The sequence below is a fragment of the Malania oleifera genome, chromosome 3 (assembly GCF_029873635.1).
Source record: "Malania oleifera isolate guangnan ecotype guangnan chromosome 3, ASM2987363v1, whole genome shotgun sequence".
NCBI lineage: Eukaryota > Viridiplantae > Streptophyta > Magnoliopsida > Santalales > Ximeniaceae > Malania > Malania oleifera.
The window spans coordinates 124,047,522-124,059,389 of record NC_080419.1 but is presented as its reverse complement, the minus strand read 5'-3'; the positions used below and the strand labels follow the sequence as shown (position 1 = coordinate 124,059,389).

Genomic DNA, 11,868 nt, shown 5'->3' with positions numbered 1-11,868 from the left:
AAAATTATATATATATAATCTACATTTTATATATATTAAATTATTACATCGGTTCAAATCGATTAATCGATTTAACCGAAATTCGGTTCAAATCGATTAATCGATTTAACCGAAATTCGGTTCAATCGGTTTTAAGTTTAGTTAAATATGAAATTTAGGTCGGTTCGGTTAATGAGTTTTTTAATCAATTTTTTTTATAAATTTGGTTAATTAACCGAATTCACTCAACAGACCGAATACTCACTTTTACTTTTAACTTTTGAAAAGAAAAAAAAAAAAGAAAAAGAAATTGTCAATGAAGAAAGAAGTAAAAAGAAAAATAGGGGTATATTGGTCTTTTCAGCTAGAAATGGAATGGATGTCAACTTCCTAATTCCTAACAAGTACTAAAATTAACCAATGCCCAGTGATTCCTTCTAGATTTTCTTCCCTGAGCTCTGCACTCAGCAGGGTCTCCCTAGCTATCAGTATATCTACTCTGTTTGATTGATTGATTGTTTGTAACCATTAAGCTTCTAGTATGCACAGAGTATTGCATCAAACGTTCTATTTTTAGTGAAGATATTCTAATTGCACTCTTCAATGCCGTGAAGCCACCAGTGTCCCTTTTTATCTTTGTAAGCTTCCCTCCTCTGTCTCTGGTTCTCTCTGCGTGCGTCACATTTTGGTGTTTTCTTCAGAAATTGCTGGGTTCTGAGGATTAACGGACGTGGGTTTGAAGTACTTATTCTCAGGTGGGTGTCGAAAGTGTTCATTTTATTTTTAAAATTTTAATTTCTGAAGATTCGAGGGTTAGGGTTTTGGGGGTTTTGTATAAATATATATATTTGGCTGATGGGTTTTGTGTACGGTTCATTTCTGCTGTGTTTCCTGTGTTTTGTGCGCTGAATTCGACGAATTCCTCGTTTTCTGAACTGTGTTTTGCTAGTTGTAGCTGAGTGAAGGGTGTGGGCTTTTGCTGCAGTGATTTGAGGCTGCTTCAGCGACCTCAACTTTTGTTATTTGTTATTTGTCCCTTTCACGTCAGTTCAAAATTTCTAATCTTCTTATTGGAGAGTTGAACTTGTTTTTGGAATAATTTGAAAATTTTCTCATGTGATTGGTACTGTGTGATTGGTTTTGCTGTATTCCTTATTGTTTATTTAGGGATGTTTGGTATCGTTATTGTTTTTTGTTTCCTCTGTTTCTCCACAGTGAAAAGATAGATTGTAAAAATGCATTTGTTTCTGTTGTTAGTTTTCTATTTCTGTTCGATTTTTAGCTGTTTGCAAAAAAATTGAAAATCAAATTTTATGGTTTTCAATTGTTTTAGCAACCTGTTGCTAGAAATTTAAATATCCAGAAATAGTTTTTTTTGGATTAAATTATTTATTTTATACTCTTTTAAATTAAAATCAAATTTTAATGATCATATGAATTTAAATATAATTTTAAAATATAAAATTTTTATTGTAAAGTAAATTTTAAAGTAGAACAATTAATAAGCAAAATAATTATAATAAAATTTATTTTTATTACAATAAATTTTTAATGTGTTATTTGCAATTTTATTATTTTAATAATATTTTGATTTAAAGATGAAAATGAGCATTTTTTAATCAAGTTTTTAATTTGTATTAGTTTTGTAAATGTTAACCAAATATGTTGTTGGTTTCTAGTTTTTATTTTATTTTTGATTTTTGTTTCTCTAATTTTTTACAGTGATACCAAAGGACCCCTTAGTTTAAGGTAGTTATTATATGGGAGGGATGGGAGATCTGATTTGCGTTTCAGTTGGGGAAACTGAGTTTGTTTGCTACCTTGGATTGATGAATTAGGAATACTTTGAACTGAAGATTTCCAGGGGTGGATTCAGTGATTTAGTGAAGTTCAACCAAATTAATGGTGAAATTTGACTTTCTTGGTGGGTGTATGGAAGGACTTATAAGGGACAGAAGGATTATATTAAAAAAATTATTTTCAATGGAGTAACATTTCTTTTGTTCAAATTAGTTGGTGGGTTATCAGTTGAAAATGGAATACCCCTTTTCATCCATGGAAAAGGGAATGGGCTCTTGGGCTTCACAGAGAGCTCAAATGGACAGTTCAGCATCATTGGAGAGTGGTACACCTGGTTCACTTCCGGAGGACCAGTTAGACAGCATCTCGGAATTCTTGAATTTTGATAGTTATGCTGGATGGTGCAACAGTCCCACGGCAACAGATCAGATGCTTTCCATGTCCGGGATGCCTCCATTTCAAGTAATGCCAACAAGTTGTACATCTTTGGATGCATCAAGTTTCATTGAACAAAATTCTTCTGCCTTTCCTGTGACTGATGGTGATGGTATTTCAAATGCTGCTGGTAGTTCTTTCAATTGTTCAGACGAAATAATGTTTCAACAACCAGATACACAATTTGGCTTTCCACCGGATACATCTGATGCAGATAACTCAAGTGCTAAACCAAGTCATGGTTCTTTTCAGCAGAACAGCATTTTGGATGTGGGGAATTGTCTGGTTCCTAGACCACTTGGACAGACACTTGCTGAGAAGATGCTCGCAGCATTGTCCTTGTTTAAAGAGTCTTCTGGAACGGGCATTCTAGCACAAGTTTGGGTTCCAATGAAGCAGGGGGATCACTATATCTTGACCACTTCAGAGCAACCCTACTTGCTTGACCACATGCTTACAGGGTATCGTGAAGTTTCAAGGACATTTACCTTCTCTGCTGAAGAGAGACCAGGTTCTTTTCTAGGGCTTCCTGGTCGTGTGTATGTCTCTAAAATCCCAGAGTGGACTTCAAATGTAGTTTATTATAATAAGACTGAATACTTGAGAGTAAATCATGCTGTTCACCATAAAGTTCGGGGATCTATTGCTTTACCAGTTTTTGATCCTCTGGAAATGTCATGCTGTGCTGTTCTAGAACTTGTCACTGTTAAAGAGAATCTCAATTTCACTTTAGAGATGGAAAAAGTTTGTAATGCACTTCAGGTTAGTTCTTGTCCTCTATGTTATAGTAGAAAATTTCTCCGTTCATCCCTTGCCAACTCTGTATTGTTGTGTCAAGAACATATTATGCAATCCAATTCCAAAATTATGAGAAACGGGATGGCCCTTCCTTGAGATCTCTATTGGGTGAACTGAAATGGGGGCTGAAGGAGGAAAAATATGTGGCATGCTCTTGAATCTTTTTGTTCTTAATGCGTTGGTTTATGCTACCTTTTTCAGTGTCTTGGGACACCTCAAAGAAAAATCCAACATGACAAATACTTTAAGAAAATGTTACTTTCCTTTTCGTTTTTTTTTTTTTTTGAAAAACTCTTTAACAAATTTTTATCTTCTTCCACAAAAATACATCTACATCTCAGTGGCTCAGTGCATAGGGTCGGATGAAACATAAAACTTGTCGAGTTTATGTTTTGGTGTTAGAAAATGTTTTTGTTGATTGAAATTGTTTTTCAGTTGCTGGATGACCTATATGACATGCTTGGAATTTGCATCTCTTCCCTTGGTTAAGTCCTTGCGTTTTTGCCTCTTTACAACTGTTTAGGACATCCTGAGATCCATACGTCTCTAATTCAAGCCAGCACTTGCAACTTCTGTTGTGTTTGTGTTTTACCCCACCCAAAGCTCCCCGACCCCTTCCCCCCGCCCTGGGGGGGGGGGGGGTGTTGGGGATGGAAATGTATAAACTCAATAATGAAAAATGGCAAAGCCTAAGCAAACAACCTCACCCTGTATGTACTGCACATGTATTAATGCTCTTAAAGAAATGCATCGAATTTGATTATGAGAATTGTCTTGATTTTCTGTGTTTAGCAGGCTGTGAATTTGAGGACCAATGCCCCTCCTCGACTTCATCCCCAGGTACATATATTGGAATCTGTAAAATATCTTCCCTTGATTCATCGTGAAATAAAAAATTATAAATGAAAAAAAATACAGAAATGACAAATTGTTTCATTTGTTGACTTTATGGTCTAATGATATTGATTACTGCACTTAATGGTATATCTCATCTTCCAGTGCTTCTCACAGAGCCAGAGGGCTGCCTTGGCTGAGATAGTTGATGTTTTGCGTGCTGTATGTCATGCACATAGATTGCCACTTGCCTTGACTTGGATTCCTTGTAGTTACTCTGATGAAGCTGATGATGAAATCATAAAAGTATGTGTTAGAGAGGGTAATACAAATTCAAATGCGAAATTTATACTATGCGTTGAGGATACAGGTTGCTATGTGAATGATGGGAAGATGCAAGGATTTGTTCAAGCATGTAGTGAGCATTATCTCGATGAAGGGCAAGGTGTTGCTGGAAAAGCACTTCAATCAAATCACCCTTTCTTCTTCCCTGATGTAAAGAAGTATGATATTAGTGAATATCCTCTCGTCCATCATGCCCGAAAGTTTGGCTTGAGTGCTGCTGTTGCTATCAGGCTAAGGAGCACGTACACTGGTGATGATGATTATGTATTGGAGTTCTTTCTCCCTGTCAATATGAAGGGGAGTGCAGAGCAGCAACTTTTGTTAAACAATCTCTCGGGTACTATGCAGAGAATATGTAGGACTTTAAGAACAGTTTCAGATGCAGTTAGTCATCAGAAAGGAGAACTCCTGAACTTCCCTCCAATGGGTATGTCTAATAAAAGCTCTCCGCAGGCAATAGCAGATGGTGAACTGAATTCAGTCGACGGAGCACCACATTCTAACCCAAGAAATGATGAAATGAAAGCAGATGGTGCTCATGAGCAGGTACAATTCCTTGTGTCTAATTAGTTTTAGGCAAATTATTTTTACTTATTCAATGTTGAAAGTATGATTTTCTGATGTGATTTTCTTCTTAGCTTATATATATATATATATATATATATGTATGTATGTATATGTATATGTATATGTATATGTATATATGTGTATATGTATCTTTCCTTAATGCCTTTGAGGTTTTTTTTTCCAGCCTTCCTAAAGTTGCAATGTGTGCATTTGATATCCGGGACTCGTATATATTACTTGATCGAAGGAATAACTTGATTCTTCTCTCATATACTGTAATGTTTTATTATTCACTCTGTTTTGTTTGACATTGTGCTATACAATGTGGGTGCACCACCATTATTGTCTGTTATATGGAGATGTGGTTTGTATGCTGTGTTGTGGGCCATTTGGATGGAAGGGAACAATCACATTTTTAAGGGGAAGAAGACTTCTTAGGTTTTGGTTTGGGATAAGATTCAGAATTTGGCTTCTTTATGGGCTGTTGTTAAGGGATTTATTTTGAAGTTGTTCACCGTGATTGGTTCTCCTGTTTTTTACATTCCTTCTCTATTGATATACTTCTTCTTTTTCAATCGGGAAACACATAAAAAAAAAAGGGCAGCCTGGTGCACAAAGCTCCTGCGTATGTGGGGTCCGGGGAAGGGGCTGATCACAATCAGGAAAAACATATAGGGTTAATATTTGTTACTACGAAAAACTATCTGCATTCTGCAAATTAACCATGTGTGTGTACACATGTTGGTTTATGTTGATTTCAATGCTTTTGTAGGCGTGAAAGTGAAATATGAGTGATGCTGAATCACTTGATCGGATAGATTAGAGAAAGATTTTCCACTTTGGAGGGGTATGTCCAAGCCAAGGATTGGGCCTAGGCCCAGGCCCAAGACTTTCTGATCCAATAATAAGTTCCCTTGGTAGCAATTTAATTAATGTTTGGGATTACATTAGAGTTTATCGTTCTATTTTTAATTAGGATTTTTACCTTTTTTAAGTATTGCTCACGTGGTGGGAATTAGATTGTGATTTGTTTAGTTTCTTCATACATCTTTCTCTTCCTCCCTTCTCTCTCTCTCTCTCAATAGCTAGCACCACATCAATGAGTGCTCTTCTTGCACATTCTCACTCTCCTTTTTCCCCATTTCTTCCTTTTGTTGTCCTCTGGTTTATTATCCTTCTTATGTAATGATTTTTAATCCTATTTATGCTTTTGGCACATCTGTAGGACCATGCAGCTGCATCTTTTATATTTTTACCAATCTTGGCTACAAACAAGGTCTTAAATTTTGATTTTGACTCAAATTTCGAAGCTCCAAAAGTATAGAAATTTCGATGTCAATTTTGATTTTGATTTGAAAAAATAATGGAAATTAGTAGTAAAGCATGGAATTCTTTGTGAAACTTTAGAGATGGTTAAAGAACATAATAATATAAGTTTTAGGACTAATATATTACAAATAGGTGGAAAAGTTGTAAAATAGTATGTGTATCAAACATATGTGTAAAATAATATACATTAAACATATTCAGTTAATACAAATGGAATTCCTAAATCATTTAAATAATATTTTTTATACAAATAATGATAATTTTGACATGAATGGTTAAATAAAATATTACTATAAGTTTATTTTTTCATATAATTTTAAAAGCATTTTTAATAATCTTTTGTTTCGATAAAATAAATAAATAAATAAAGATAGAAATTTCACTTCACTCCTAAATTTCTCATTTGAATTTTGACAAAATTTCATCGCATAGTTAAAATTTCGACAAGTTTCGCTAAAATTTCGAGATTTCGATAAATTTCGGATGATTTGTTGATATTTCAACATAAATTATGCAAGATGGAAATCGATTGCCATTTCAATTTTGAAGGTGACGGAAATCGAAAATTTCGTGGAAATTTAAGACCATGCCTACAAAGCTTACAATCTAAAGGCTGCTTTCTATGTGTTCTTGCCTATCATATCATAGTGTCAAGATAGTCGGACCATTGAACAACTTGTTTGTGTATTTCTTTATTGCCTTCCTATATTTCCCCTTCCCACTTAAATTCTTCCTTTTGTGGACGTGCAGAAATCATATGGAATGCATAGAATGTTGAAATGGCCTGCATATGGGAAGAAGATTTTTTTTTTGGTGGGCGGGTTTTGGGGAGGGGGGGGGGGTGGGGTAGCACTCGGAGAGAAAATCGCTAGGAAGACTAAGAAAAAGAGAGAAAATGATGAGAACAGTTAAGTTTCTGAGGAAGGAATGGTTAGGATAAGTGTTTTCCTGTCAAAAAAGTGCATTGAAAATTATGATCTGATCTGTGTACACGTGTTGTCCTTCCATTCTTTGATCAGCACAGAAAGTATTAATTGAAGTGTATTCATCCATAGGCAATCTGTGAAGGCCTGGAAAACAATTGGTTTCCAGCCCCTTCATTGATTTTAGATGTTCTTGATGCATGATTTTGAGCTGAGTAAGATTTTGTGCTCTAACCTGTTTTCAAATATCTTCTAGGCTTCCGGGGTGTCAAGAAGACAGGTTGAGAAGAAGCGAAGTACAGCAGAGAAGAATGTGAGCTTGAGTGTTCTCCAGCAATACTTTTCTGGCAGTCTTAAGGATGCAGCGAAAAGCATTGGTGGTAAGACTATGCTAGGCATGCTCACTTCTCAAAAATGCTGAACTGACATGTCATTGCCGTGGATTTCCATGTTACACATTAGTACATTGCCCCCTACTACTCGATGAAAACAGAGAAAATTATATAGCTCTTTTGAAAGAAGTCTTTGCAACTTGTGCAGATAAGTTTAATTTAACATAGTAAATTTTTATGTAAAATTTTTTGTTAGTGTCAGTATTGGCTCTAAAGAATCTCTAATCTTCCAGCAAGCTTCTATGTAGGCATTAGTTACTTCTCTCATGCTCAGTTTCAGTTCTTTCCAACATATGGGAAGTTGTTTTGTCAACTTTTGAAGTCTATCCATTGCTAGTTTGAATTATTTTAACATTTGAACCAGGGGCAAAACTGTATTGACTAATTAAATAATGGAAAATGGAAAACTCTTTTTTTTTTTTTTTTGGTATGGGGGGTGGTGTAAAGATGCTGCCATTAATTTCATTAGAAGCTTGTAACTTGTTTGCTGTGAGGAGAAGTTCTACTCATACTTCAGAAATTGTATTGAATATTTTGCATCTTAACATTTCATTAAGGCCTTGTGGTTGTCATTTGTTTTATAATCTGCAAAAATATTTGGAAGAATGGGTACTTTGAATTTCTTGCCTTTTTTTTTTTTGGTAGTTTGCCCTACTACATTGAAGAGGATATGCAGGCAGCATGGAATCTCAAGATGGCCATCCCGCAAGATAAACAAGGTGAATCGCTCATTAAAGAAAATACAAACTGTGCTCGAGTCTGTTCAGGGGGTGGAAGGGGGGTTGAAGTTTGATCCATCCACAGGGGGGTTCATGCCACCAGGCGGCATCATCATCCAAGATTTTGATGCATGCGAAAGCCCTCTCTTTCCACACAGAAATCCACCTCTAAAAAGCCCTGCACCAGCTGCTGAAGTTGCAGTAAGAGTGCCTCCAGTCTCTTGCATTGACGTTGAGGATTCCGTGGTGAAGTTGGAGGAGGACGAGTGTTATATTGGCAGAAATGAAGTAGGGCCTCCTAAGAGTGTAATTCTGAAAGCTTGTAAGGGAGACCTAAAAACTTCCACTCTCTCTCTTGTCAGTGGCATCGAAGACTTCAAATCGGCTGCATTAGTTGCTGAGCCATCACAGATGGACACTATGCCTCAGGCTTGTTCTGGAAATGCCTCCACTGGTTCTCTTTTCGCTATGCGAGGACAAGAAGAATGGGGTCTAAACAAGGGGGGTGTGAAATTTGAAAATTTTGACTGTCAGTTCATTTCTCAGAGCTCGAGTTCAATGGCTGGTGCTGACGAGATGGATACTGGGGTGGATAGTGAGGATGGGGTGGTAGAGCCTAACAGACCTACTTCTTCAGGCATGACGGATTCCTCAAATGGATCTGCCTCAATGAACCACTCATCAAGCTCTCAAAGCTTTGAGGGGCCAAAGCAATCCAAAACCAAGCCAAACTTTGTTGCGGATAGTGGATCGAGAATTACTGTTAAGGCTACTTACAAAGATGATATGATCCGTTTCAAGTTTGAGCCTTCTGCAGGATATTCCCAACTCTACGGAGAAATTGCAAAGAGGTTTAAATTACAGACTGGGACATTCCAACTCAAGTATCTGGATGACGAAGAGGAATGGGTGATGTTGATGAGTGATGCTGATCTGCGGGAGTGTCTTGAGGTGCTGGACTACATTGGTACACGAACTGTGAAGTTCCTTGTCCGTGACATGCCTTATGCCACAGGCTGCTCTGACAGTAGCAATTGCTTCCGGGCAGGAGGCTCCTAGTATGGTAGAAAGCTGTATTGAAGCGACCATCTTTGGTGGGTTCAGTCCCAGTTATGGGGGTTGGAAATCACTGAAGCGGTGGGAAGAATAGATTGTGTGGGGGTGTTTTGAAACAAGAAATGACATGATGTTATTGCGGATGATGAGGTGGCTTCTTGTTTTGGTTCTTGCAGAACTTCTTAGTAACATGGGGTTTGAAATTTAAGGGGGGAAAAAAAAAGACAAAGAAAGAAAGAAAATTCTAGAGGGCATAAGGCTATCGGAATCAGCATCAATGTTAATAGACAGGTTGTAAAGGGTAGGAGCCAGGGGGAAGTGTAAGCAAGGATTGAGGCAGGTTGTAAATGGTAGGAGCCAGGGGGAAGTGTAAGCAAGGATTGAGGCACTCTTTTTTGTTTACTTGTGCCTTGTTTGTTTTGTATAGTGAATTATGTTTTGATCTGATAAAATAGAAATTTTTTATGTATGAGGCTGTTGATTCTTTGGTTTATTTGTTTCATTTGATCATCTGGAAGTGTTCCCAGACACATGACATTGTTGCCATTTTCATTGCTTACTTCTGTCAGGTCAAACAATTTCCTTGACCCTCCGGCACTGAGCAGGAGTTAGCTCCTATACATGGTTTTACGGCTGTGCAGAGACCTATGTTTTTGGTAAACAATCGTCCCGACCTGATCATTGCAATCCCCTTTGTGAGGAGGCATCCCTTCTCCTGAAATTAATAGACAATTTTGTCAAGTTTTTTAGAGAGAGTTGTCTTGTGCCCCTAGATATTCTTTACCTACTCACCTATGTCAGTTTCAGGTACAGGTATTAGAGCGGTACACGGTTTGATGCGGTTCAGTTTTGGCTAGAATCGAAAATCGAATCGAAATTTTCGGTTTTGGGATTTCCGAACTGAAACCGAAACCAAACCGAAATTATGCTTTAATTGAAAACTGAAAATATGGTGGTTCGGTTGCGATTTTTCGGTTTTAAATTGACTTTTTTTACAAAAAAAAAATAACTTTTATTTTTCATAAAGTTATTGAAAATTTATTGAGCAATTTAATTTTTTATAGGGACTCATAATTTTAACAAAATACAATTTATTGGGCACTTTTAACAAAAATAACATTTATTTTTCATAAAGTTCTTAAAAATTTATTGAGCATTTTTATTTTCTTTAGTGGCTATATGGCTATGTTGGCCTTACAAGACTTAACATCTTGTTTTGATGCTAACAAATAAGTAAAACTTAACATGCTTTGTTTAAGTGATGTATTATCAGGATTCAATGATGAATGCAAAGTTAAAGAATTCAGGAAAACTTATATTTTAAAGAATGATGATTTATATCAAGCTTGAAGCATGGATTCAAAAATGAATTTAAAGATAAAGTTTGAAGATCATGAGAGCATGAAAATTAATGAGAACTTTATGAAAGCTCAAGGAAAGATGAAGCAAGCATAAAGATCTCAAGGAATTTAAGAATTGGAAATTTGAAGGAGTTTATAGGAAATTTCATGTAAGTACTTCAAATAATTTCAATATGGATACATGAAACTCTTAAGTTAATTTATTGGACGTAGATACCTTTAAACATACTTGGAAAATATTTTTATAAGGTCAAAAATTATTTCAAAAAGGTTAAAATCATTTTTAAAATGAAAAGCATCAAAAAGAGGATTTTCAAAATGCTGATAATTTTTCTACGTCTGCATTGAGGTGCATTTTACTCTATAAAAATCTCTTTATTTTAAAAAGTGTTCAACATAAAAGTTGTAGGATTTTCTCTTAGCTTTCATGTGATACCAAGATCATCAAATTTGGAGTTATACAGAAAAGTTATGACCGAAAAACAGAAGGGTGCGCGAAGTTGACAGCAGCATGTGTGCAACCAGTTGACTGCGTAAACATGATAGGCGACTGCCTATGTTCTGGCAGATGACTGCTAGGCTATTGCCCCTGCTATTCCTTTAAAATAAACATGGTAGGCTACTGGAGGTTTGGGGCAGGTGACTGCCACGCGGCTGTTTTGATTTTTCTCATAACAGTCAAATTTTTAAATGGGGTTATTTATGGCTCGAAATTTATGGAATCTTGGGGGATATTTCAACACACTTGGGGACCAATTTACTCACCTTTTAAAGTTTATAAATAAGCCTTAAAGATTATTGAATCAAATAGATCAAGAATTCAAATTCAGCAAAAATTCAAAATCTCTCAAATTGCTCTCAAATTTTCAAGGCTTTCTCTTGATCTTAACTTGCACGAAGCTTACTGAGTTCTTGTTGATTTTACTCACCAAGTTTGTGCTACAATTCTGAAATCTTTCATTCATTGAAAGAATTAAATTGGTGATATATCTCCTTGGGCTTCAATTTGAATTCATATTGTTATTTACTTTGAAGTATATAGTTCTGAATTATTGTTATAATCAGCTCTTCTAGGAGCAAATTCTTTGTACACAAATATTTGATTTGTTTCTTGTAGATTGACGATTCCAAGGATTGTTTGGATCGTTGGTTAAGTAAGGGGATATTGCTTAGAGAGGCGGGCTCTAGCCTATGTAAGGAGTGACCGGACGAGGGGATATCGTTTGGAGAGGGCGGACTCTAGCCTTAACCAAGAAATATTGTAAAGGTTTGTTCCACCCGTCAACAGAACAAGTTTAGTAATCCTTTGGTGGTTTGCCAAGGGCGAGGA

At 36.2% G+C, this 11,868-nt stretch overlaps 1 protein-coding gene across 4 annotated transcripts; it reads left to right on the top strand.

Moving 5' to 3' along the window:
* The first annotated feature begins 394 nt into the window (after positions 1-394).
* LOC131150950 (protein NLP9-like) lies at positions 395-9,646 on the top strand. 4 transcript variants are annotated; one of them, XM_058102039.1, is made up of 6 exons: positions 395-734; positions 1,702-2,976; positions 3,805-3,852; positions 4,012-4,737; positions 7,267-7,390; positions 8,048-9,646. In XM_058102039.1, exons 2-6 carry the CDS (start codon positions 2,014-2,016, stop codon positions 9,178-9,180), a joined length of 2,994 nt encoding a protein of 997 aa, XP_057958022.1. In that variant the 5' UTR covers positions 395-734; positions 1,702-2,013; the 3' UTR covers positions 9,181-9,646. The 4 variants fall into 4 exon arrangements, with proteins under 4 accessions (XP_057958022.1, XP_057958021.1, XP_057958019.1 ...); XM_058102038.1 differs by having other exon boundaries at positions 402-734; positions 1,818-2,976; positions 3,808-3,852; XM_058102036.1 differs by having other exon boundaries at positions 409-734; positions 1,818-2,976.
* Positions 9,647-11,868: the final 2,222 nt, after the last annotated feature.

Coding starts and splice junctions, on each gene's coding strand:
- LOC131150950 (XM_058102039.1), top strand. CDS start 2,014: ATGGAATACCCCTTTTCATCCATGGAAAAGGGAATGGGCTCTTGGGCT. Junction 3,853..4,011: donor CTCCTCGACTTCATCCCCAG/GTACATATATTG, acceptor CTCATCTTCCAG/TGCTTCTCACAGAGCCAGAG. Junction 4,738..7,266: donor CAGATGGTGCTCATGAGCAG/GTACAATTCCTT, acceptor AATATCTTCTAG/GCTTCCGGGGTGTCAAGAAG.